Source organism: Hydra vulgaris, chromosome 03, assembly GCF_038396675.1.
Source record: "Hydra vulgaris chromosome 03, alternate assembly HydraT2T_AEP".
Taxonomy (NCBI): Eukaryota; Metazoa; Cnidaria; class Hydrozoa; order Anthoathecata; family Hydridae; genus Hydra; species Hydra vulgaris.
This window is the reverse complement of record NC_088922.1, coordinates 29787715-29814656: the sequence shown is the minus strand read 5'-3', so window position 1 is coordinate 29814656 and position 26942 is coordinate 29787715. Positions and strand designations below refer to the sequence as shown.

At 27.8% G+C, this 26942-nt stretch overlaps 1 protein-coding gene across 2 annotated transcripts in view; it reads left to right on the top strand.

Moving 5' to 3' along the window:
* LOC100207843 (solute carrier family 28 member 3) overlaps positions 1–26942 on the top strand; it is a 93389-nt gene that overhangs the window by 3403 nt on the left and 63044 nt on the right. Inside the window, exons 1-2 of one of the 2 annotated variants that reach the window (XM_065792911.1) lie at positions 19603–19743; positions 19820–20229. In XM_065792911.1, coding sequence (XP_065648983.1) covers positions 19735–19743; positions 19820–20229 — 419 coding nt within the window. In that variant the 5' untranslated portion in view covers positions 19603–19734. Of the gene's footprint in view, positions 1–19602; positions 19744–19819; positions 20230–26942 lie in introns of those variants that run through there. The other variant, XM_065792910.1, reaches the window with a different exon arrangement.

Genomic DNA, 26942 nt, shown 5'->3' with positions numbered 1-26942 from the left:
AGATTTTCGGGTAGCCGTAGCATTTATGGGATAAAACAACTTATTTCTGTTGATAAAGTACGTTTAGAGTTGTTTGTAATTAAGTAGAAATCGATAGGTAATGACTCCGCAATTTCATTTATCAAGAAAATGGATCGGAGTTACTTACCACTTTAATCTCGCTTATTACATGAAAGCTTTTCTGGAAAACTAATTACGTAGCTGGAATATGGATGAATTCTACAGCCTCTCCTCCTCTTCACTTTCCAAAAATTTAGTGGAAAGTGAAGCACATAACATTTAGTTGAAAGAAATAACATTTAGTTAAATGTTATTTCTTTCAACTAAATGTTATGTGCCGCTGAGTTATGTAGACATAACTCAGCGGCACTGTTTCCTGTGTAGCATCACAAGTAGTTGCTTCTCCCTTTTACTTTGCTTTCTAGCCATCTTTGAGGCTTATTTTATGAATTTCAAAATATTTTCTAATCCATCATCATTAGGACCTCTGATTAATACTTTTTTTCTTTAATGTTATTCATATGCCCAAGTCCAAGAGGGCCACTACATTCGAGGATACTACTTTTTTTGGTTACAAGCCACTCTCAACTTTTTAATTCCAAAACATGAATCTCAATACTTATTGAGAAGATTGTTTGTAGCAGAGAATCAAGGGAATGCATGGTCCTTAGATGTAATAGTTGCCCTGGAATTCAAAATATTATCAATTATATAACTGAAAATCTATTTCAAAATAAAGGATCTTTTGAAGAGAATGGCAAAGTTAATGAAGATGAAATATTTGAATACAAACAGTGGAGTACAACATAGAGCAGAACTTTTAAATTACACAACAAGCGAATTCATTGAAAGTCTTGAAAAACTTGGTAGCATAACATCTCACTCTTATATTGCTAAAGCACAAGGCAAATATTTGAATACATTAAATCATCTATACCCATAAATTAAATTATTGTTTTGTTTGATTTTGCTGAAAACTTTTAATTTGTCATACAAGACGGAATCCAGAGTTACCACTGGAACCAATGTTCTTTTACCATGAACTTTCATGGTAACTCTTCCAGTTTAACTGCACTAAACATAAGCTTTAGGTTTTGGTGAATTGCACATGTACAAACAGCATAAATACACCATTTTAGCTTTAACTGAGCAAATTTAGAAAATCCTATTTTGGATTGAGGGTTCTCTAGTTTGAATTCAATAAATAATTCCTTTAAATTGCAAAGAAGTAATCACTTTGATACATGTTTATTTTTGGATACACTTGCAAAATCTTTTATACCTGGCAACTACCAACTGAACTGATCATTACAATAGAAGTTTTCGACCTTATCAATGATATCTGATTCAATTCTAATAATGTTAGTTTTTTCTGGAAGTGTTAATGTTCCATTTTCAAATTTAAGTTTTCTTGCTTTAGTTATGGTTGACTTTGAACTATTGAATACTTCAGCTGCTTTCCTTAAAGACCATGAATCTGGAACCAATGTTAAATTTTGAATTTAGAATCTTTTCTCTTCTGTTTTCCGTTTTCAGATTTTTTTGCATTGATAGTATCAATATTTCTAGGTCTTCAGCTTTCTTCTGATGTTCAAAATTGGGATCCTCAGTAACATCATTTTTCACATCTTATTGAGGATAGCTGATAACATTTTTGATATAACATCAGTAGATTGCATTAATTTTCTTTTCCCTTGTAAAATTTTAGCATGTTTTGGAACTTGAAAATTTTGCTGGTGATTCATCTAATTTATCAAAACTGGTGTTTATAAATTCTTTTTCTTGTGCAATTTCTATATCTTCATCAAAAAATGTTTGTTCCAGAAATCATCTTCACCATTGTGGTCCTGTAAGGTAGACCAATCATCTATTTTTTTTACCGCTTCTTTTCGACATGAATGTCACATTTTAAAACCAGGTGTTGTTTCAATACCAATTAAACACATATCTTTTGCCAGTTGAATATCAATTTCTTGCAAACCACCTATAAATATATTATAAATAAATAAAAATTCGCCAAAATTAGGAAATAATAATTTAGATAATTTAATAATTTAGAAACTAAATAAAATTTTTTTCAAACTAGTTGAAAGTGAACTAGATGTATTTTTGTAAATAGACATCACATTATAAAAACAATTTAATTAATAAACCTTTTACGTTTTATACTAGTTTTATACCTTTTCAATTCAATTTTTTTGGAAGTTAGCAAACCGGTTAAGTAAAAGTTGCTCATGATGTAAACAGATTTTAATATTAGCATTTGATATTAACAGTCCAGATCTTCATAATAATAAATTTATATCTCTTTCTCTGAATCGCTTGATAAATATTTCAATCCAATTGATTTAGTGTACACCATTTTATGACATATGACTTTCCATTATGACTTTCTCGTTCATTATGACTTTCATTATGACTTTCTCTGAATAACTTGATAAATCTTTCAATCCAATTGATTTAGTGTACACCATTTTATGATCATTTGATAAAATACCAACTGTACACAAACCTTGTTCATTTTATTATTTTAATTTTTTATTTAACTATAAATAAACACAAAATACACAGACATATATATTTACTTAAAATGTGGAAAACTTTTATCATTAGTATTTTTAAATATGATATTAAATATTTATTATTTTTTAAATGTTGACTATAACTTCTTTTTTTATTTCAATGGTTAGCTACACAAAAAAAAAAAACATCTGGTGAAATTTAAGACTAATACTAAGTCTTAGCGTTTTAATATTGAGTGTTTCTTTTATTTTAGTAAAAGATGACATAATATGTCATAAATTAGAAAGCATAAAACTATTTAAAAAAGAAATATCTAATTCAATTAAATTTCTTTAAATAAAAGGTTCATTGAGTTTACTTTTGTTTATGTCAATTATTTTAAAAAGTAATCATGAACACAGACCTATAGTATTTATTTTTTCACGTAATACTCCAATGTTTTTACAAAAAATTTCAAAAAATCCACCTCTCGATTTTGCACCAAAACACTCTTTAATATATCTATTTTAATAAAAACAAAAAAAATTCTAAAAAAATAAATGCTACTATGGTTACCAGGCTTCCTTTCCGCCTTTGTTAAAATTTTAAAATAGCTGTGGGTTAGGGTTGAACTTTTACCGACTTTTAAATTTACCGGTAAAACGGTAAAAAAATAAAAAGGCATTAACAGAAGACCATAAAATGCAGTAATAAGTAAATAAAACACATTAATGTTAGTTTTGAGATTTATTTTTGGATAAAAAATGAGCTTTGAGAAAACAAAGTGTATCAAGTAAGTCGTCACTCATTCTGGATCGATTTTTTGTCACAAATAATCCAGCGGCAGAAAAGACCCGCTCAGATTCGACACTTGTTGGTTGGATGGTTTCTAGTGCATTGAACAAAAGTTCAAGGTTTGCAGTTCTCATTCCGGTCGCTTCAAAGACCAACATTTCTTTTGAAATGGCCTTGAATTCGTCGTTTGAATTGTGTCGCTGTTTTTTGGCTGAATGCTGAATTGCTTCCTCGAGTTCCTCTTCAAGAGAAAGTGGATTTTCGTCAAAAGTTTCTGAGTCATGCACTTCTTGACTAAACTCCAGGTCATCTGGATTTGTTAGAAAAAGCCTAGACAGCAAGTTTTTGGCGGTCTTTTGAAGTACAGACTTCGGAGGCATATTGAAAACTTTATGCTCTTCAATGTCGGACAAGCATTCTGGATTGGAAAGATATCTGTACAAGCTTACAAGCTTGCTCTGCCTTCTCTCTTCAAAACGTCTCAAAATTGCACTCTTCATTGCAATGCAAAGAGGTGAATCTTGTTGTTTCAGCCTGTTCACAAGAAACTTGAAAATTCTTTCAGCAGTAAGAAGAGTTGCATTTAGTCGGCAAAGTGCTTCTGCTGCTAATTTGACTGGTTCAAGAGCAGCAACAATGTCGTATAAAATGTCTTCTTCATCATCACTGCAAATCAAATGTGGAGAAATGTCTTTCAATACTTTTCTGATTGAATGTTTGACTTTGAGGAACTGTTGAATCATTGACAGCAGACTGTTCCATCTTGTTCTGCAGTCAAGGATAAGTGAAATCTCTTTTCTGTGCTCTTTCTTAATTTCTTCTTGAAGGACGTCATTGTTGACGGGCGATTTTCGAAATAACTTGACAATTTTTCTGACTTTTGTGATGACAGATTGCAAGTTAACTTTCACTTTCGGAATGGGAATGTTTTCATCGATGGCGGAACCAAGAAAACTGACTTCGGTGTCAGATTCAGATTCGTCACTGCTGACTTCGTCGTCGTCGCTTGTTTCTTCAAATGAGTTTTGTTGGATTTGTTGAGAAGGCTTCTCGTACAGCACTTCTTGAACGGCTAAGTGCATTCCGTGGGTATAACAAGTTTGATGCTCGGTTGGAACCAGTTTTCCGAACTTAACCATCATGGAAGCTGAGGGAGCTTCCATGTCAGTATAGGCAATTCTGTTGCCTAGTTTCAACCCAAATTCTGCCACTTTTTCAGTGACAACAGCTGCAGCTTTTTCAGCCGGCAGAGATCTGGAAATTCGTTAAGTATTTAAAAAAAATGTTAAGTATTTAAAACTATTTAATTCTTTCTGTTTATTTTAGTTAATTGGTTTTATTTAGTGTAAATTTATTATTATAGTGTTATCATTATTATTAATTCATTGTTCATCATTTTTATTATTATTTGTGTTAAAAAATATTTTTTTATATCAACTTATAGGTATTTACTTAATATTAGTTTTATAACTATTTGTAAATGACCGTGGATGTAATATCGTTTTCCAAAATACATTGGTTGATAAATAAGTCACAAGAAAGTAAAAACGTTTTTCTTAAAGTGTTTAGACAAAACTAAACCAACAAAATCACTTTTCAAGCATAACAAACAACAGCTTTGTTGACAGGAAAATGAAAATTAAATTTTTAATTTATTGGTTGAGCCATTTCAAGCATTCTAAAACATTTTCAAGCATCCTTCAACGTTATTAAAAAAACAATACTTGCCGAAATTTACCGACATCATTTTACCGGAAAATTTTCGGTAAAAGCTCAACCCTACTATGGGTGAAGTACAGTCCCCATATTGATATAGTTCAAAATATTTTCATTAAAAACAAATATCATGTTCTGATTCCTCGTCCTAAAAACTATACTGGTGCTAACTTTCAGCTTAATCACATGTTTTGTTGAACAGTAACTTGTAAAACAAAAACTATAGTAAAATCAAAATGGCTGCCGAACAGAAAAAACTGCTAAAAACAGCTGATTTTAAAGTAACAATATCTCTAAAACCCATTTGATATTAGTGCTAAAATTTTGCAAGGTAGTTGTTATAAAGGTGTATGTTATATAGGTGACCATTTTTACAAAGTATGAATAAAATCTGAGATGATGGGTTACATGCCTGTCCCACTTCCACATAGAATACCTCTTAGAAGATATCTTTTTTAAAATATTTTGTTATCTCTATAAATATTTATCTCCTTTTTCAAGTTATAGTAAAAACATTGAATGATAAATTAGGAGAGGTAACATTTTATACAATAACTTTTCAATCAAAATTTGTGATTAAACTAGTTCTGAAAAAACTGGAAGTGTAAGAAAGCAAGAAATCGCGCCGCAAAAGTAAATATAAAGTTCAACCTCAGCAAAAATCATCTAATTAAGCAAATTTCTAGCATAAATGGATTTCAGAAATCAAATTTAAGATAATTTTTGAGTAAAAATCAATTTAAAACAAAACATCCAACTTATGGAATGATGTTTCATTAATTTTTTGAATATCCAATCGTTTTAGTTTATTATATCATACTTTAAACTAGGGCCCTGCAAATCCGAAACTTTAATTTTGAATCGAATCTCGAATGGAATCTAATAAAATGATGAACTTCGAATCGAATCTCGTTTTAAAAACAAATTCTTTTACAAAACATGTATTTATTTAAACTTCAACATAATAAATTGGTAGGCCAGTCAGGCCTATGGTCCAGTGGTGAGACTATTGAACCAAGTGAAAACACTGCAAACTGCTCAAATTCTTTGGTTAATTTATCAGCATTTTCTTCTTCAATAACATGGCTTTTTCCTTTCAGAATTTTAGCATTTGACAGAACTTTGTGAAGCAAGGAAGACTTCCCAGCAAAAGGTTGATCAGCTGGAGCTTGAACTTGAACAGAAATTGGTTCTATTTTTTTCACTGCAGATTTTATTAGTAGCCTTTATTACTAATGTCAGAGCAGGTTGAGATTCCTGTGAGCATTTCAAGACATGTTGTAGAACATGAGCTGCACAGGGATTCCATTCTATTTCCATAATACGAGCAGTACAAGGCATAGCATTTGTTGTATCAGTAGTCACATAGAATATGTCTAGTTTGAATTTCTCAACTTGTGAGTTAACAATTTTTGCAGTTACTTCTGAAGTATGGTCTGCTTCTATGGCTTCTAAATTTATTACACTAATGCAGTGTTTGTATAATAACCACTTGGCACAAATATAATGAAGTGTAATCACAAGAAAATTAAACTGATGTAAGGCTTTCCAGTGATCAAAGATGATGCTATGTTTTCCAATTTTCTCTGTGGCCTTAATTATCCTTTCTTGTTTAATTAAAGCATCTTCATACAATTTATTCAGTCTGCGAGATAGCGAACTTGGATTCGGTGGCTTATAGTCTATATTTCCAATTAATGTATTAACCAAGTTTTGAAAGTCAGTACCAGCTACAATTTCAAACGGACATTCGTCCTTTACAATAAATTTAAGTATCAAAATAAAAAAATTTAAGTACAAAATAAGTATTTAAGAATTATAAAGTATTATACAAAATAAAAAAACATAACAACATCTCTTTATAATAACAACCAACAAAATGCCCTTGTATTCAAAGCAAGACAAAAAATAAATAACAACAACTACGTATAAAAATTTGAAACAGTTATAGCAAGTATGTTGAAACAATTATAGCATATGGTACTACTACAAAAAACAAATTATAAAGTATAATTTTCCAAATACAAAGAATAAATTTATAAAGAATAATTTATCATGCATTTAACACACATATATTTAAAGTTTGCTGCATTCAGCAAGGTAACAAAATATAACAACAGCAAAAACAAACAAAGACAAAGACTAAATTTTAAAAGAATAAAAATTTAACACACATGTATTCAAAGATAAAAAAAACATAACCAGATCTCTATATAATAACAACTAATAACAAAATAAGCTCACAATAACAACCAACATCAGCCCTGGTTTATAAAATAAAATTTAACTGTATTTTTAAACAATCAAAGCTAGTTTACAACTATTATAAAAATAAAAATTTTAATGAAAATAAAATAAAATGATCAAAACTTGCAGTAAAGAAATAAAAACTACATTAAAAAAATTAAGTTAATATATAAAAATTAAGTATATATAGGGGAAAGGGGGGTAATTAGTACCGATGTGCAATTCGTACCAGCGTCATTGTTTTTTTTCTGATTCGTTGAAATTGGCGGAAACACGATAAAATCGAGCCAGCAGATGAAATATGTATAATGACCAAAAAATGGCGGAATCGGACGTTAAAGAAAGGAGGTAAGTCTGTTTCCCTTTTTTTACACTATTTGATGTAATAATTACACTGTCCTACTAGTCGTACCTTGCAGGCGTGGATATACGTAACTTATTTATATTTTTTTATGGTGATAGCCCATCGATTCTTCTTCATTAATAAATACGTTTTTTTCCGATTCACTTTGCCAATTAAAACACTGAAGTAGAAAACTTTGTTTAGTCATAGTCGGGTAAATCGTACCTGTGATGGTGGGGTAAATCGTACCTGTGGTAATAATTACCCCAACCTATAAAGATATCAAAGGGCAGCGTTGGTACTGCTTTGTGTGTTATGAGAACATTGAGGAGGATATGGTCCAGTGTTTAATTTGTGGAGCATGGGTACATGTTGCATGCTCATCATTTGAGTCTCAAAATCGGTCACATGATAGTTATATATGTGAATTATGTCAATAAATATATTTTACAAGTGTAGAATGAACTAGTTATTGTTTTATTTATTACTTATTATTAGTGCTGAGCTTTTTTTCCTTCATACCCTTTGGTACTTATTAGCCTCACTAGTGGTACTATTTGAACCTTCTTGTGGGTAATTAGTACCACCTTGTTTATTTTTAGTTTTTATTAGTGTGCTCTTTATATTTACATCTTGAAATCATGATTGTTTGTTTTAGTTTCATCAATGCTTGTTTCTATCTAAAAATAAACTTTTTCCTACATGTAGATTTATTTTTATTAATTTTTTTCTTAGGGGGTACTATTTAGACCCCTTTCCCCTATATATGTATATATAAATACTTGTATTTTTAAACAGTAGTTAGTGTAAGTGGACTTCCGATTTTTAGCAGTTTTTGTTCTGTTCTGCAAACTTAAAAAAGATGGTTTTCTGTTTTATATTTTTTCTGTTTTATATTTTTTAACTTATAGTGTATGCATGTAGTAGCTGAAGGAAAAAAATCTCAATATTATTCTTTTACTTCAGGTTATAGAGCATAAAAGCATAATATTTTCTACCGGGTTATTCTATCAGGATTTATTTTTACATCATTTTTATGTTTTATGTTTATCCCACGTCAAAACATACTTGTCAAACTCAAGCTTAAATTATATAATATAACTCCTAACTTTATAATTATATAATATAACTCCTAACTTTAGATAAAATCAATATCTTTGTTATGATTTTTATGTATTTAATTATGTATTTTATCTAAACAGACATATTTATTTATTTTTAAATAACTTTTTTCTATGTTAATTCGGTTCTGTGTTATATTTCGGTGAAGACGAGAAAAATGTTAAATATAGTAATAAAATTTTTAAATTAGGCCATGCTATGCAGAAAACTACCAACCCACTCACAGAGGCGTAGAAAGAATTTTTTGGTGTTCGAGATAGGTAACTTCCAGACATGGAGCAAACTACAAACATTTATATGTTTATACTTATGTCAAATGATGAGGGTTTGCAAAAAATTGCGATGATTGGAGGCTGGGAACAAAAAAGCCCCAAAATTTTAGCCCCCCTGCCCCAAACGTGAGAGCAACAAGTTGATGAAGTATTTTTTGTACTATTCTTAACTAGACTTATATTCATCGATAAATTTTAAGTTTTATAGTATTATCTATTAGCGTTTAAAAATTATTACCATATAAAATTTGCAACCCTCTCAAATTGAGGGGGTTTAAACTTTACATGGTCAAAATTTTTGAGCGCTAAAATATTTTAAAATGAAATCTAAAATTTATCGTTGAATATAAGTCTAGTTAAGAATAGTACAAAAAATACTTCATCAACTTGTTGCTTCCACGTTTGGGGCAGGGGGGCGAAAATTTTGGGGCTTTTTTGTTCCCAGCCTCCAATCATCATGTTGTGAATCAATTCCACTAAAAGGTGTTTTCCATCTGTTAAACTCTTCTGTTAAGTTGTCTATTACATGCTTCTCACACCTACATGTTTCCAGTACTGAAACTGTTTTACCTAGTAAATAACTAAGTATGTCTTCAATTAGGTTTTGTGAACAGTTCTTAACAAACTCTGAAGTACTTAAAGGAATAGAACTGGAAGACATTAAAGCCATAATGAATTTTAATGCTGCTTGTGATATGCCATACTCATCAACAATAGGTGAGGCAACATCTTTAATATTATTCTTGCATCCTTTGTCTATTTTAATTTTACTTTTATCTTCAGAATTAGGTGTTACTGGATTTTCACAACTTATGTTAAATGTTCGATCAATATTAACTACAAAACCGGTGTGATATTTATTTATATGCTTTCTTAGCATATTATATGTAGTAAACAATCGTATACAACCACCGACATTACACCGAAGTTGACAAGGCTCAAATAAAAGATGAACATTTCTCAAGTGATTTATGTAACAAGCAACAGTCCTGATAAATAAAGATTAGGGTGTCCCAAAAAAACAACTTTTTCACAAAACCAAACAATTCGAAACATAACCTGGTTATATATCTTAAAAAAAAGCAAAAAGCAAAACTTTAGGTCTCCAAACCTTCAGGAAATGTTAGGTGTAGATTTCAAATTTTTTTTTTCAAAACATTTTATATTTTAATAAATATAATAAAACCGAAGCAAAAGAACAGTTTATTTCGATTCAAAATATTTATTTTTTTAATTTAAATAAACTTACATCTAATTAAAAATAATTCATACTAAGGAGTTATGCTGTTTAAATCGCTCTTTTTCATCCTTTTATCCACTTTTTTTCAAATCTCTTTAGAAGCCACCATGATGTTTTGTCTCTGACTTTCAATATGATTGTCTGCTAGAAAATCTTGCACAAGACAAGTATTTCTTTTAGAGCAGTCATTTGTGCACTGAATATTTAAATCAAAATCTTTAAAAAACTTAAAGCTGGGACGGAGATCAATAAATTTTCCATCAGAAATCCAAAACAATACATTTTGTAATATTAAGATCAAGTATTAAAAAAATCATAATAGCTATTTTTTTCAACAAACCTGTGCAAATGAGTGTTTCGGTTAATGATTATATCCACTCTAATCTTTGGTTTCTTTATTCCAAAATAAGAAATATCCTCAGGATATGGATAATTAATAAGTTTTTGTATAATTAAGAATTTCTCTTCATTAGGTACGCCTGGATCTGCAAGGGATACAATAACAACACCTTCAGCCAAGTACCACATATGTCTAAGAAGAGAATTTTTAAGACTTTTACCTAATGTTTACCTAATGTCTTCTTCCTCTATGCTTTCTGCTACTTTAATTGCTTTTAGATCATTAGATGGTGCCTGGATTATTACAGATGACTTCAGAAACCAAGGAGTATAAAAGATTGCTATAAAAGCTGCAATTTGATAGACATCTTCTATCTCCTCTACTGACATAAATTTAAGTTTTTTACGAGTTAGTTGAAGCATCAATAAATATTTCCCATTTGCCATAAACCTAGCCTCATTACAAGCAGGGGATTGATGAAGGTAGAAATTTGGTACTTCGTTACCCAAATAGAAAGAACCAATTCATATAATCTTATATAGTCTGTTCTTATCTTGGGGGAAAATTTCAGGGTAATGGCTAAGTATTCTTTAGCCTCTTGTGCAATCTGGTACAAGTAAGAATTGTTCTTTAAAAATTGAAATTAAATCTGTCTAATGAGTTAATGTCTTCATTTCATACCTGAAAATTTTCAGGCCAATGTTTTTTAAAATTACAAAACATTTTTTTTTTGATGCTTTAGTCTTTCCTGTTAGTGCTTGCACTAAATGACTGATGCGTCTCTCATATATGTGTTGACGACATAAAAGCCACATAATGTGTTTTCCGACAACATACCTACTTATAAGTTCAATTCCTGCATTATGTGCACTTGCGTTTGAAGCAGTTGAGTCAGTACAAAAAGCAAAAATGTTATTTTCAATTTCAAAATCTTCTAGTTCCTTTTTTATTTCTTTTGCTTGGTCTTTGCCTTTAGATGAATTTGCCTGGAACACTCCTAGCAGAATATCACTACTATTATTATCCTCAGGGTTTGTCACGTTTACTGTAATCCTTTCCATTTTAACAGTAATATTATTTTTAAGATCCCATTCATTGCACAATTTACTAACAAAGTTTCTTACCGATCAAAACATTTTTATAACTATTTCTAATTTCTTCACCTTTGCTTTTGATGGTATGAAATCTTTTTCTGTGGGTTCCTGATTTTGACAAAACAATATTTTCCAAATCATACCCTGCATACTTCAGAATTAAAGAAAGAATCGCTGTATGACCCCTTACACCAAGATGAAATCTTGCAGCGACTTCACTTGTAGTTTTTATTAATCCATCCCCTGATATTGAGAGGTGCAGCTCATCAGTTCCTTTTTTTTTTTTTTTTTTTGTTCATGGTACAGGCTGCAGGCTCGGTTGGGAAGCGGGAGCGATCGCTCTCGATAACTGACCACGGGAATAATATTTAGTTGCGAAAATCTGGCCAGATTTTTTAGTCGTTTTAAGAACATTTCAAACAAACAAAAAAAAGCGCAAAAAAAAATTAATTTGACCGATGAGAGACGATTACATAAAAAAATAAACTAGAAAAAGAAAATAACTTTTAACGCTAAAAAACTTTAAGCAAAATAAATTACGCTTAGAACAAATATTTTCGAAACATTGCTCTTTAATAATTTTTTTATAAAATTAAGCGACATTTTTTATATAAAGTAACAGCTTAAGATTGCTTAATAAGAAATCAAATGTAGTTTTATTTATTAAAGAGTCTAATATAATTTTTATTTATATACTCGTGTCTTATTTCCAGTGCTGGATTAAGGAGGGTTGAGATTAAAGGGGCTATGGCCCCGGGCTCTAGAATGTAACGGGCCCCGAAATAGTCAAAAATACTTTTTTAATCAATTTTACGCTGTGGCACATGAAATGGCCTCCAATATAAAAACAGCCCCAGCCCCAAAAAGTCTAACAAGATTCTAATAAAACTAACGCCAGCTTTAGTTTTATTTAAGCTGAACTATTTTATGAATAAAAAAGTTAATTTTTTTAATAACAATATTATGGTACGCGTGAAAATTTTAACATATTTGAAACAATTCTTCTTAAGAGTCATCCATAAATGATGTCAGTAAATATAGGGGGGAGGGAGTGCTGGAATGTTTGACACTAATTGACAATGGGGACAGACGTGTTGAGGCCGAAATGATGTCAATTTAAATTTTTTTTTTAGTTTTAATGAGCAAATTTTAACGGTATTTACATCTACTAAATGGTATAGAAATGATGTTTTGTTTGTGGGGAAATTAATATTAAATGCGGGGAACTCGATATTATATTTTATTAAATAATTTATAATATAATATTATAAATTTATATAATAAGTTTCCCAGAGACATTAAATAGATAACAACTACTAACGTAAAATAAAAATTACTATCGTTTTATTAATATATTACCATTTGACTGCGAATCAAATTATGTTAGAAATATTAACTCTTTGTATATAAAATTCACAATCATTATTCCCTCCCTAGCGGATTATAAAATGTGATTCAAAGTAAACTCATAACTTTGTCATTTTTTGAAATTAAATTGTCGTTATTTCAAATACGAAACTCTAATTGCTCTCTAGTTGATTGTAAAACGTGATGCAATGCAAACACATAAAGTCTATTGAAAATTCGAAACGCTAATTTCTCCCTAGCGGGTTGAAGAAACTCTTTTAAAAAGCTGCGCTAACGATGAGCAAAATTATTCTTCTGATTGTGATGTAAACAATACTAATAAATCAATATTAAAATATGGATAAAACCGCATTACTTAACTTATTGATGGTCTCGTATGGAAATGCTCACCCTGATAAAAAAAAGGCTAATATCCAGAAAGAAGTCCATAGTATATGAAATTCATTAAAAGAAGAGAAACTGGTGCATAAGGTTCTTGAATCAAGAGTACTGTATTTAATCAATTTATTTAATGAAAAGGCAATAAAGTTCAAGAGCAAGCAATTATTATTTTGGGCCAATACTAAAAAACAGTCTGCCCCCACGTATACTCCACTTGAATTTGACAAGAACTCCTTGCAGTTTGTTAAGGCCACCAATGAGCGATCTGTTATTGATGGTCAACAAAGTGCATTAACTTTGAGTTTATTGACCACAAAAAATCAAAAAAAATACAAAAACAATGGCTCAATATCGACTTAATTCTGAGATTGCAGCTATAAATTGTGAAGTTGCTGGACTGAAGACTAGAAAGAGAAATGGGTTCATTGCTGAAACTGAAGAGGATGATTTGAAAAAGAAAAAGAAGAAACTAGCTCATCTATGTAAAGAACTGACCAAAAAAAAGTATGATCAAGCATCCAGAAGTAAAAGAAAAACTAAAAATCATTGAGTTACTGTAGAAATCAAATTAATTAGATAGAAATCAACTACAAAGGTTAAAAATATTTTATCAAAAGGAAGCGGAACTGCTTCACAGTATTGCTGATGATGTTTAGTGAGTGGGCTTTTTAATTTCAATTAGTATTTAAAACAAAAAAGTAACCTTAACGAGTTTGTAAGAATGACAACTGAAGCGAAAATATTTAGAGCTAGTAAACTAATACATAAGAACATAAAAACTTTTCTTTATATTTAATAACTTATACATTAAAACTAAAATAATTATTAATATATATTTCAATTACATAACTAAAAGTTTCACACAATAGCGAACCTCAGTAGCCGTATTCTCATCTCTCCGTTAAGCTTAACGGAGCGTTTAAGTTTATGTATGTCCATAGAAAACGGACATACATAAACTTTTAGAAAACAACTCTGAATCAATTCCCTGGGGAAGAGATGGAAAATAATAGCTCTTATTATTACAGTCCAAACGTTTCAACACTAACTGCTAACATAGATGATAATGCACTATCCATCCTGCATCTAAATATAAGGAGTATACAAAATTTTTTTGATAAACTTAAGGAATTTTTATTAGGTGTCAAAATAAATTTTCAAATTATATGCCTAACAGAAACATGGTGCCGGAATAAAGAAATTGAAAATAACTCTAACTTTCAAATTAATAATTATAAAGTTATTCATCAATTAAGAGGATCTGAAAAAGCAGGAGGAGGAGTGTGCATTTTCATACACAATTCTTTAGATTTTAAACTTCGTAATGAAACATAATGAGTTGTTAACCATTGAGGTATTAAACAACACCAGCAAAAACATAATTTAACACGTCATTATAGACCTTCAGGTAATATAAAAGCATTTAACAAACACTTTAAATGTTTAATTACAAAAAATGATATTTGTGGCAAACTAATTTATTTTGTGGGCGATCTCAATTTAGACTTGCTCGATTATGAAAAATAAAAGCGTCAAAAACATAAAAGTTAAGACTGGAATATTTGTAACTGACATTTCAGACCACTTTCCAGTGTTTATTCACAAAGAAACAGCAATAAAATATCAGTAAAAATAATATACAGTATAATAAACAATTTGGATTCAAAAATAATATATAGTATAATAAACAATTTGGATTCAAAAATAATATACAGTATAATAAACAGTTTGGATTCAAAAATGGTCACTCTACTGATCAGGCAATTGTTCATCTTGTTCATGATATTCTTAAATATTTTGATGAAAACAAATTTACTTTTATTATCAATTATATAAGTAAATCTTGTAATGTATTAAACACAATCTTGCTTGCAGATGATACTAATCTATTTTATGCTCACAATGATATAAAATTTTTATTTAAAACCGTAAACACAGAACTACTACCTTGCTAATGGTTTACAGCAAACAAATTATCTCTAAATTTAACTAAAACAAAATACACTTTTTTCCATCGCTATCATGAACGTGACAAAATTCCATTAAAACTTCTAAATCTTTGTATTAACAATTGCGAAATAAAAAGAGAAGTATCATTAAAATTTCTAGGAGTACTCCTTTACGAAAATGTAACATGGAAAGATCATATAAAATATATTGAAGGTAAAATATCAAGGAGCATTGGCCTATTTTATAGGGCAAAACCTTTTTTAAACTCAAGTTGTTTAAAACTCTTATATTTTTCTTTTATTCATTCCTGTTTTAATTACTATAATATTGCATGGTGTAGTACCAATAACAATAAGTTAAAAAAACTCTTTAATATGCTAAAACTTACAATCAGAATTATATTTGATGAAAGCCGTTATATACCCTGCTAATCTTTTTGTACTAGATTAAATATACCAAATATCTACCAAATAAATATTTATCATCTAATTTTTATGTTCAAAATTAATAAAAGTATTATTCCAAAAACTTTTAATCTCTTATTCAAAACAAATCAGAATAAATACTTAACTAGATATACAACCCAAAAGTTATTTTGCGGCAATCGAGTTTTCAATTTCAATTAGAGGACCAAAGGCATAGAATAAAATACTAACGATTAAACTTAAAACTCTTTAAAATGTTAAATGAGTTCAAAACTAAACTTAAACAGTTAATACTAAAAATTGATCTACCACAAAACTATTTCTAAAGATTTAAAATATCCTTACGATTTATCTATCAATTAAATGAAAAGTAGAAACGCTTAAGAACGTTTATAATATATATATATATATATATATATATATATATATATATATATATATATATATATATATATATATATCCATCCACCCGTCTACTCTATGCGGCCATATATATATATATATATATATATATATATATATATATATATATATATATATATATATATATATAGATATATATATATATAGATATATATATAGATATATATATATATATATATATATATATATATATATATATATATATATATATATATATATATATATATATATATATATATAGATATATATATATATATATATATATATATATATATATATATATATATATAGATATATATATATATGGCCGCGAAGAGTAGACGGGTGGATGGAAAAGATTCCCGGGTTCCCGTGTGTGTACAAATAATTTTTTTTCACGAAGTCTTATTTATTAATCACTTATTAATCTTGTTTATCACTTCCAAAACATCTTTAAGATAAAAAATATATGAGTTTTTAACATAAGCTTCTTTTTATTCTTTCTAGTTTACTTTTGTAAAATTAAAATTCTAATTTTTTTTAATCACAGTCGTTTACTGTTCTTTTGTTAATTTTTTTTTGTAAAGGCGAGTTTCCACTCATCCATTTTTAAAATGGAAAGGGAAAGGAAAGGGAAAAATAATCACGTGGGCATGCGAAGTACAAGTTTTTATTTGTCCAAAGGAAAACTGCGCATGCTCACGTGATCATTTCTTCGTTACCTTTCCCGTTCTCGTAAAAAAACGGATGAGTGGAAACGAACCTTAAAACGTTGTAAAGATGCATGACTTTTAAAGATTTTAAAGACTTGAAAGTATTGCATGACAAGCATTTCTCATTAATAAACTTTTTAAAATTTAAAAACTTTTGTTTTAGACACAAATTGCTGTTTATTTTTGAAAGCGTAAATTACTAACTAAAAACTTTTGTTTACAATTTGTAAATTACAAATCCGTGTTAAGTGAAATCTAATTTAATAAATATACAATTGTGCTAAATACAAAATATTATTATTCAAATATTATTATTTTTAAAAAAATGTTTTTATTTGTAAACAATAATTTGTATTATTTATTTATGAATTCTGTATAAATAAATAATAAATGAGCTACGTTTTAACTTTTGTAATGCATAGTAATAATAATAATAACTGCTGCGCTTGAAGTGCAATTTCAACACTTTCTTTCTATACCGACTAAGCCAATATCGATATTGTAGTGTTAAAATTAAATGTGACACTAAAAGACGTAGAAGTTGCCATTCTAAGAGGTCCAAAACAACACCCAACAATATCTCTTGCAGATAAACACGGTAGTCAGTTCCCCTACGTACTTATTAGGCTTTCGGTTAAAAAATAAAGAAATAGTTCCTATTAATTAGTTAGTTTAGTGCAAATCTAACAAATGCTCTGTTTTGTTTACCTTGTCGTTTATTTTATAAATTTGTAAAAAAAAATAAATTTTTGCTACAGAATATTGTTGGTAGGCTAATGGAGGGTGCAAAAAGGTGAACGATAAAATACCTGACCATGAAAAATCCAGCAATCATAATTCGTGTTATATCCAGTGTCAAAATTTAGAAAAAAATATTAATAAACACAATAAATTCGTACACCCAGATCAAGGGTGCCACAAGTCAAAAAGTATCAACCTGAGAAAATCAGGGTTGAAGTTTTAAGTTTTTAATATTTTTCCAACTAAGAGTGCCATTTGTATCTGTCATTTTGTAAACATTCGTTTTAGACTTGTGGTATTTTGTCACCGTGTACAACACATAACATACTATCAAATGACATTCATAACTCAATATCCATAATTTTTGACTTGTGGCACACTTAATCTGGGTGTACGAATTGATTGCTTTATAGTAAAAAATGTAAAAAATGAGGCACAGAAATGGAAAAATTTATTAAAACAATTAAGTAATTTTGTTTCTTGCTTAGCGTGGATTAAGGGTGTTACTCATTTAACTAGAGATTCGAACATTGGAAATTTTCAAGGGTTATTAGAATTTTTTAATCATTACGATCCGCTTTTAGAAAAAGATTTAAAAACGTAAAGCAGGCACAAAACGGACACGAGTTAAAAAGGATGCCAACATTTGACAATTTTAGAATTAATATTTTTAATATCTTCATCAATAGCATCATTGGCAATATGACAAAAAGATTTAATGCTGCAAAAGAAATAGGTTCTTTATTCAATGTATTATGGTTGTTCCTTGACTTAAATGATCAAGAAATACAAAATAAGTCTAAAAAAATGCAAAAAATATATGAAAATGATATCAATGGTATCGATGATCATTTTACAGATACTAATTTACGTAAATACATTTAAATACATTTAAAAATACAAATACATTTAAAATCAATTTATGATGTCATTATAAAAAGTATTTCTCTTCAGCCCGTTGAATTATTAAATGAAAAACTGAAAAAAAAAACTGAAGGCGCTGTTTCCAAATATTATAAATGCAATAAAAGCTATTTTGCATAATTCCAGCGACAGTAGCTCAAGCATAAAAATTCGTTCAGAGTGTTAAAAGAATAAAAAACTTAAATGAAGTAGGACTTTTATTTACTGAAACCGTAATGGTTATAAAAATTAATTTTGAAGAAACTATTAATTTTTTTGGTTAAAGCAAAGTCTATTATGAAGTGTTTAACATTTTTCGTACACTTTTTCCTAACTTTGACTTTTAAAAAATTTAAACAGTTTTGATTTTAAAAGATTCAGTTACTTTTCATTTCTAATTTTTAGAGGCCAGAACCAGTGACGGAATTTTTGGTGGGGAAATGTTGAAATTTTTTTGTATTTTGTATCACATTTGCGTCTCCTTAAAGAAAAAAAAGAAAAGGTTCCTCATTTTTAATATTTTTTATAACTTGCATATTCTTGTGTGGGTAATGGTTGTGTTGAATATGAATACCCATACCCCCCCCCCCCCGATCTGTCACTGGCCAGAGCACGCATTTATTGTATATATATATATATATATATATATATATATATATATATATATATATATATATAAATACATATATATATATATATATATATATATATATATATATATATATATATATATATATATATATATATATAATAAATAACAAAAATTGAATTTCCATATCATTAATTAAGATGATTTCTCCTAAATTTTTTAGAGTACCACACACATCTTATCTTATCACAATTTGTCAAAATAGGCATGTATGTTTTAATTTAGAAATTTTATAAACTGCTACAGATCAGTATTTACAAACGATTTTTAAAAAAATACAAAAACCAACTTCTGCTTTTCAAGGTTGCACCTAGCGTGTAAATTGTGTAGCGTTTACACACTGCTGTTATATTTGTTATCATTTTCTACAGAGTAAATAAAAACAGTCTTCAAAAATAAACATTAAAATAGCTGTGATGGTGACGTTTTTATAATTTTTTTTTATTGCTTTAGAGGTCACAATCCAATTTAAAAATAAATAATAATGTTTCTATTTTTAAACTTTAATAAACGTCTTTAAAATTACATGAAATGACTGAGGTGAGTTTGTTTGTCAAATTTAAAATAATTTGTTACTTTAGGAAAAAATCTACATAATAGTGTTTTTTTTTTTTAGAATTCTCTACATACTTTTGAGTTGGATAGTTTGAGTCCTAAATCAAGCCACGAGAGTAAGTCCCAAGATAAAATTAAAAGTTTGACTAAAAAAACTTTAAGAGGACCTCTTGCACCCATAAACAACATTTGTAATGCGGTTGAAAACAAAATTAAAAACTTTTGTAAAAAGCATACAATCTTAATCCAACAAATACTGCTTGTTCTGTCATTAACAGCCTACATTGTCTATTTTATTGTAGCGTTAATAAAAAATCCAAATAAAGTTACAGACCTAATTTATATTAGTGCTTTTTTTTTTGTATGTCTAATTTACTGGATCTTTAAAAAACTTTTTGGTCGAAAAATCTCTTCCAGTATTTTGAAACCTATGCACAATGCAATTGTTCCTCAATGGAAATACATTAAATGGTAAGACTTTTTTTAATTATAGTGCGTTAATTATTTGAATAATATTTTTAGTATATTTAAGGATCGTTTTTATAAATTACAAGTAAAAGCACCAAAAGCGCAACTTAAAATAAAGTTTTATTAAAATCTCTTTTTTCATGGTGTTGTATATATATATATATATATATATATATATATATATATATATATATATATATATATATATATATATATATATATATATATATATATATATATATATATATATATATATATATTTATGTATATTTAAACAACTTTAAAAAGTATTCTACACAATAGAATGCTTAATGTTCTTAAAAGAACAGAGCAATTATATATATATATATATATATATATATATATATATATATATATATATATATATATATATATATATATATGATTAAAAAAACCTTTTTATTACTTAATTCTAAAAAAAGCTACATATTTTATTTTATTTCAAAAGCCTTCTCTTTTATATATATATATATATATATATATATATATATATATATATATATATGTATATATAAATATATATGTATATATATATATATATATATATATATATATATATATATATATATATATATATATATATATGATTAAAAAAACCTTTTTATTACTTAATTCTAAAAAAAGCTACATATTTTATTTTATTTCAAAAGCCTTTTTTTTTATATATATATGTATATATATATATATATATATATATATATGTATATATATATATATATATATATATATATATATATATATATATATATATATATATATGTATATATAAATATATATGTATATATATATATATATATATATATATATATATATATATATATATATATATATATATATATATATATATATATATATATATATAAATAAGTTACCTATTTCATTAATTTGATTCTTGTTTCGTTTAAATCTACTATGTTGTTTTTCATTGTTTCTTATAATTTTATTTTTGTTGAAAGTTTTAAACTGCATAATATTTATATTTAAAACTATTTCTTTATTTTTTTTTCTTTTTCTATTTAGATTAAAATTGAAATATTTACTGTATTAGGCATCTTATACTCTTTAACTATTTAAAATTTTAGTAACATTTAAAATAAGACAATTTTACAGAGGCAGGTAACATTTTTGATAAAAAAAATAGCTAGTTTGTTGCCCAAAACTGTATGGCAACTTATTTTGCACCACAATATTCGTAAACTTCTAGAAATTCTTACATATATTACTATTGTAAATAAAATTACATTGTGCTCGTTTAGAAATTTGCATTTTTTACCTAGGTTTACCTATAGTTTATCATCGCCCTGTAGGACAATGACTTTTTAAGTTAATTTACACAGTCTGTGACACATGTCTTAAAAAAAAAGATGAAAAATAAATTCCGGCAATCCGGCCTGAAATATTGTAAGTCCGGCCGGAACCGAAATAACCTAAAAGTCATAAATTCCGGTACATCCCTTCAAAAAACTAATAAGCAATGAAACTATTTTATTGTGTCTAACGAAGTCGCGCTATTTCTCTTTTAAATTTTCTCTGTTGATATTCATTATTATTTATTATCTTATTATTTAACTTTTATTTCGCTGATTAAACAATATTACAGTTTTTCATATAAAATAAATAACATCGTAAACATAAAAAACCTTTATAAAAAACATTTTTAATCTTTTTAAATTATAATATATAAATACTGTTATAATCAGTCAGGGACTCAAAGAAGGTAAGGATGATGCGTTTATCATCACAACCTTTTCAAAGAGCCATCATTTAGTCACTCATTGAAATAATAAAAAAAAAACACTTTAATTTTTAAATAAAAATAAAAAATTTTATAAAATTAAAACACATAAGAAGAAGAAGAAAAAAAAAATAATAAAAAAAATAAAAAAAATAAAAAAAATTTGAAAACAAATACTGTAAACTATAATATATATGTGAGGAATTAAGGAGATGCATTTTAGTTTGTTGTTTAAACGATGAAATGCTTTTTAGGTCTTTAATATTTTTATTTTGGAAACGATTCCATATTGATAGACCACGGTTTGTAATTAGAAAACTTGACTGCTGTGATTTAATTTTTCCTAGTTGATAGTCGTTCCTGGTATTTGAACGCAGATTATATTTTTCAGAAAAAGATATAAGAAAGTTATCTGAAAAAACGCTTGGTAGAAGATTGTTTTTATATTTATACATAAAAATTAATATCTGTAATGTGTTATGTTTCTCAATATCTAGAACCATCATGCTTTTCATCACTGGGGCCGGGTTTACTAACCTATTTAAATAATTAATTGCTTTGCATGCATGGTTTTGCAGACTTTGCAATTTTAGCAATTTAGTTTTATGGGTGCTGGCCCATACAATATTTGCGTACAAAAGCTGACTATGTACAAGACTAAAGTAAAGCATATTACGTAATTTACTATCGAGAAAAGGTCTTGACTTATACAAAACACCTATTACAGAGAACACCTTTGTTTCAAGAAGACCAATATGGTTTCTCCATGACAAATTTTCATCAAAAAGTACTCCCAAAAATTTTGTGTATTTTTCACGTTTAATTTGATTTTTATTAATAAACAGTTTATTCAGCTTTTACGGAAGTTTAATTGATTGTTTTTTTTTTATGAAATAGAGTAAAGCTAGTTTTTTTACAATTTAGGGATAATTTATTTGCTATAAACCAGAGGTTGAAATTTTTGAGTTCAATATTCATAGTTTCAAACAAAGTCTTTGCATCAGGATGATTAAAAAATAAATTTGTATCGTCAGCATACATAATTGTAGATATTTTTTGTGAAGCTTTATGCATATCGTTAATATATAATATATAAACAATAATGGACCTAGGATTGAACCCTGAGGAACTCCACACGTAATATCAAGGGCTCCTGACTTTTCTAGTAGTACAAATTGCTTTCTGTTAGACAAGTAGCTTTGAATCCACTTAAATGTTGAGCCTATTATGCCGTAATATTTTAGCTTGGAAAGTAAAATACTGTGATCAACTTTATCAAAGGCCTTGGAAAGATCAATAAAAACTCCTAATACCAGCTCATCACTATCAAACGACTTATATATTTTGTCAGCAAGTTTAATAATAGGATGTTCAGTAGAGCAATTGCTTTGAATTCCAAACTGATTTTTGTATAATAAATTGTTTAATGTAAAGTACTTATTAACTCTATTATAAATTACTCTCTCATATACTTTTGAAAAAACTGGGAGTAGAGAAATAGGTCGGTAGTTAGAAATATTATCGCAATCACCTTTTTTGAAAATGGGATTAATTTTGGCTAATTTAAGTTTGTCAGGGAATAAACTATTATCAAGTGAAGATGAGATTAAATAAAATAATGGTTTACAAATGCTGTCCATAACATAAATAGCTACATTACTGGAAATACCATCATATCCACATGGCTTGTTGCGTTTAAGTTCAATAATTGCTTTATTAAATTCAAGTTTAGTTATCTTTTCATTATTTATACTAGTGTTGGGTTTTTCTCCTAAAAAATTATTAAATGTTTTATTTGGTTGCGCAATGTTAGAAGCAAGAGAGGGGCCTACATTAACAAAATATTTATTAAATTCTTGACATATATTTGTTTCACTTGTTATAATTTTTTTATCGGAAATTAATTTTTGTGGTAAGCAAGAATGCTTCTTTTTTTCTCTACCTATTAGTTGGTTTATAACAGCCCAAGTCCTTTTCATATCGAATTTATGCTTATCAAGCTGATTAGAAAAATATCTTATTTTTGCTTCTTTTATATTATGTTGAAAAAACTTTTTATAATTTTTGTAGATTTTTTCATCATCTTTATTTTTCGATTTTAAAAATTTTACGTAAAGTTTTTGTTTTCGTTTTGATGCTTTAATTAAAGTTATTGTCATCCATGGATTCTTATATCCTTTGTTTTTTATTTCTGTAGTTATTTTTGGGCATATATTATCAAAGATATTTTGAAATGTACTTGAGAAATTATCAAAAGCAATATTAGGATCTGTTGATGAATAAACGTTGTCCCATCGTTCTATTTGGAGTTTTTTTTTTTAAATATTCAGGTTTTTTATAGAAAGATTTCTGTAAGTCACAAAGATTTTTTTATTGTCAATATTAGATAGTACTTCGCGAGCTATATGGAAAACCGGAAAATGATCAGAAAAGTCTGCAATAAAAAGGCCTGATTCAAATTTGGTATTTAGGGAACTGTTTGTTAAAATATTGTCTATCACAGAAGATGATTGGTTAGTAATGCGTGTGGGTTTAAAATTGGTGGGTATTAAATTAAATTCAAATAGTAAGTTGAAAAAGTTTTTTATGTTTGCAAACTTTTCAAAACATAATGCGTCCATATTTGTATCCCGCGAAAAAAAACGCGCTTGTTTTGTTTACTCATTTGAGACATAAAATTTCTTAAGATATTAAGGAAGTTAACTTATATACCACATGGCGGTCGATACAATGAGGAGATTAAAAACGATTTACCAGAAGTATTTAACGCTTCAATGCACAAAGTTTCAATATGTTTATTTGTTTTTGAAAATGTGTTGTTTTTTTTTAATTCAAATTTATCAAAAATGTATATTGCAACGCCACCTCCCTTGCTGATTACACGTGGTTGACTTATCATTTTATATGAATCTAAATTGTAAAGGGAATTTTCGGGCATGGGCGAATTTGCATCTTCCCAAGTTTCTGATATACATATTACATCAAAAAGATAATTTAAAGAATAATAAAAATGTTTAAACGATTCAAAATTTTTGTTCATTGACCGAATATTAATACTTAAAATGTTTAAATTTTTGTTACGTTTTTCTCTCTTAAATTCTTCTGGTTTATAATATTCATTATTTAAGCAGTTAATATCTATTTCAGTCAAAAAATTATAATCATTTTTGTTATATTTCAAAATTTCAAAAATAGGTGATATTAATTTTGTCAAATTATACCACTACTGTCAGGCATGATTTAGACTTCACTAATCCTAACACAAGAACAACTTGAATACAACTATTTTGACAAAATTTAAAATTCCAATTTCTAAGCACTCAGTGTTAACACAACATAAAAAAGTTTAATGACACTGTGAAATAAATCTTAAGTAGGCTGTAAAAACAACATCTTTGCAACACCTTAGTCGTTTCTGTAAACCACGTGAAAATCATACATTTAGGAAACTATGGCACATATCTGACTTTTATAGAATATCATTGATATTCACATAGGTAAGTTTAATAATAGGTAAGTAAAGGTAAATTTTTTGCAGTTAAAACAAAAAATGCGTTATGTATGCTTTTTGCAGATTACAATTCTATTGTCTTGATTCTATATTATTCTATTGCAATTAAAACAAAATTATGGAAACTAATTAGTTTTCATGATTTTTGTATAGATATTAACATAACATTTCTGAGTCTTTTATGATGATGATATAATAAGCATATTAGACAACATTTAATATTTTGATGAGTAAAAGTGGCTCTATGAAAAAATTGTGATCATATTTTTACCATCAATATCTTCTTTGAGCTCCTAACTGTTTTTATATATTTTATAACTGTGTATAATTATAAGTATATAACTATATATATTACAAATGTATTTGAGTTAGTAATCGACCAAAACAGGAAATATCTCGAAACCGAAATAAACCGAAATTTCGGGTACACTAGTTCAATACCGAAACCAAAACCGATATTTAGTCAAATATTTTACCGAATCTAAAACCGAAATTTCGGCTAAATAAAACTAACTTCATTGAAACAATAAAACAATACAATAATAATAACACATTATTAAATATCTGTAGTTTAAATGCAAATAAGCTCTTCGATAGCTGTACTTGGGACTAGTTGTTTGAAAAACTTTATTACAACAAAAATTTACCGCTTTATGCAGTTCGCGCACCACAATCATTATACCGCTCAGGTAGTGCTAGTGTATCATACCTTGGACATAAATTAAATCATTTCTGTTTGTATCAAGGTGTGCGACAAGGGTCCATTTTATTGCCGCATTTGTAAAATATCTACACTAAAAGTATATTAAGTCAAATTGTTTCAGATTGCAAAGTTGGAACAATAGTAAGTGGAATACACGCAGGCATTATTGCTTTTGCAGACAATATAACCCTACATAGTTCTACTCTTTCTGGGTTACAAGCATTAGTTAATAAAATTCAAGCCCTATGCAAAAACTTTTATATTAAACTAAACACTAAAAAAACCGAGTTTATTATCTCAGGTAAAAGTTCAATTACGAAAAACACAATTCAAGTTCGGTTCTTCCCTGCATCTCAAAAATAAACTAAAACATCTTGGATCTTTATGGGATAATAAAGATCATATACAAAATATAGCTACTCTAACAGCAAATATAAACGAACGCATTATTCAATTTCAATCAGTCTCCGGAGCTCTTACAAAATCTGGAGTTCGTTTTTGTCAGCCACAAACTATAGTGCATTTGTTCATCTCAGGCTGTAAAGAATATATTATACAAAATTGAAATTTGTAGTTACAGCAACACATTGTTAATAAATTTGCTGCTGTCGGAATTAAAACTCCTCTTCTAAAAATTATATTCCTTCTTTAAAATTGATGATATGTCTACTATTCTCATTTGAAACAAATTAAATCTGTTTATCAGGCTACTGAGCAATTCGACTTGTTTCTCCCTATTTTTGACA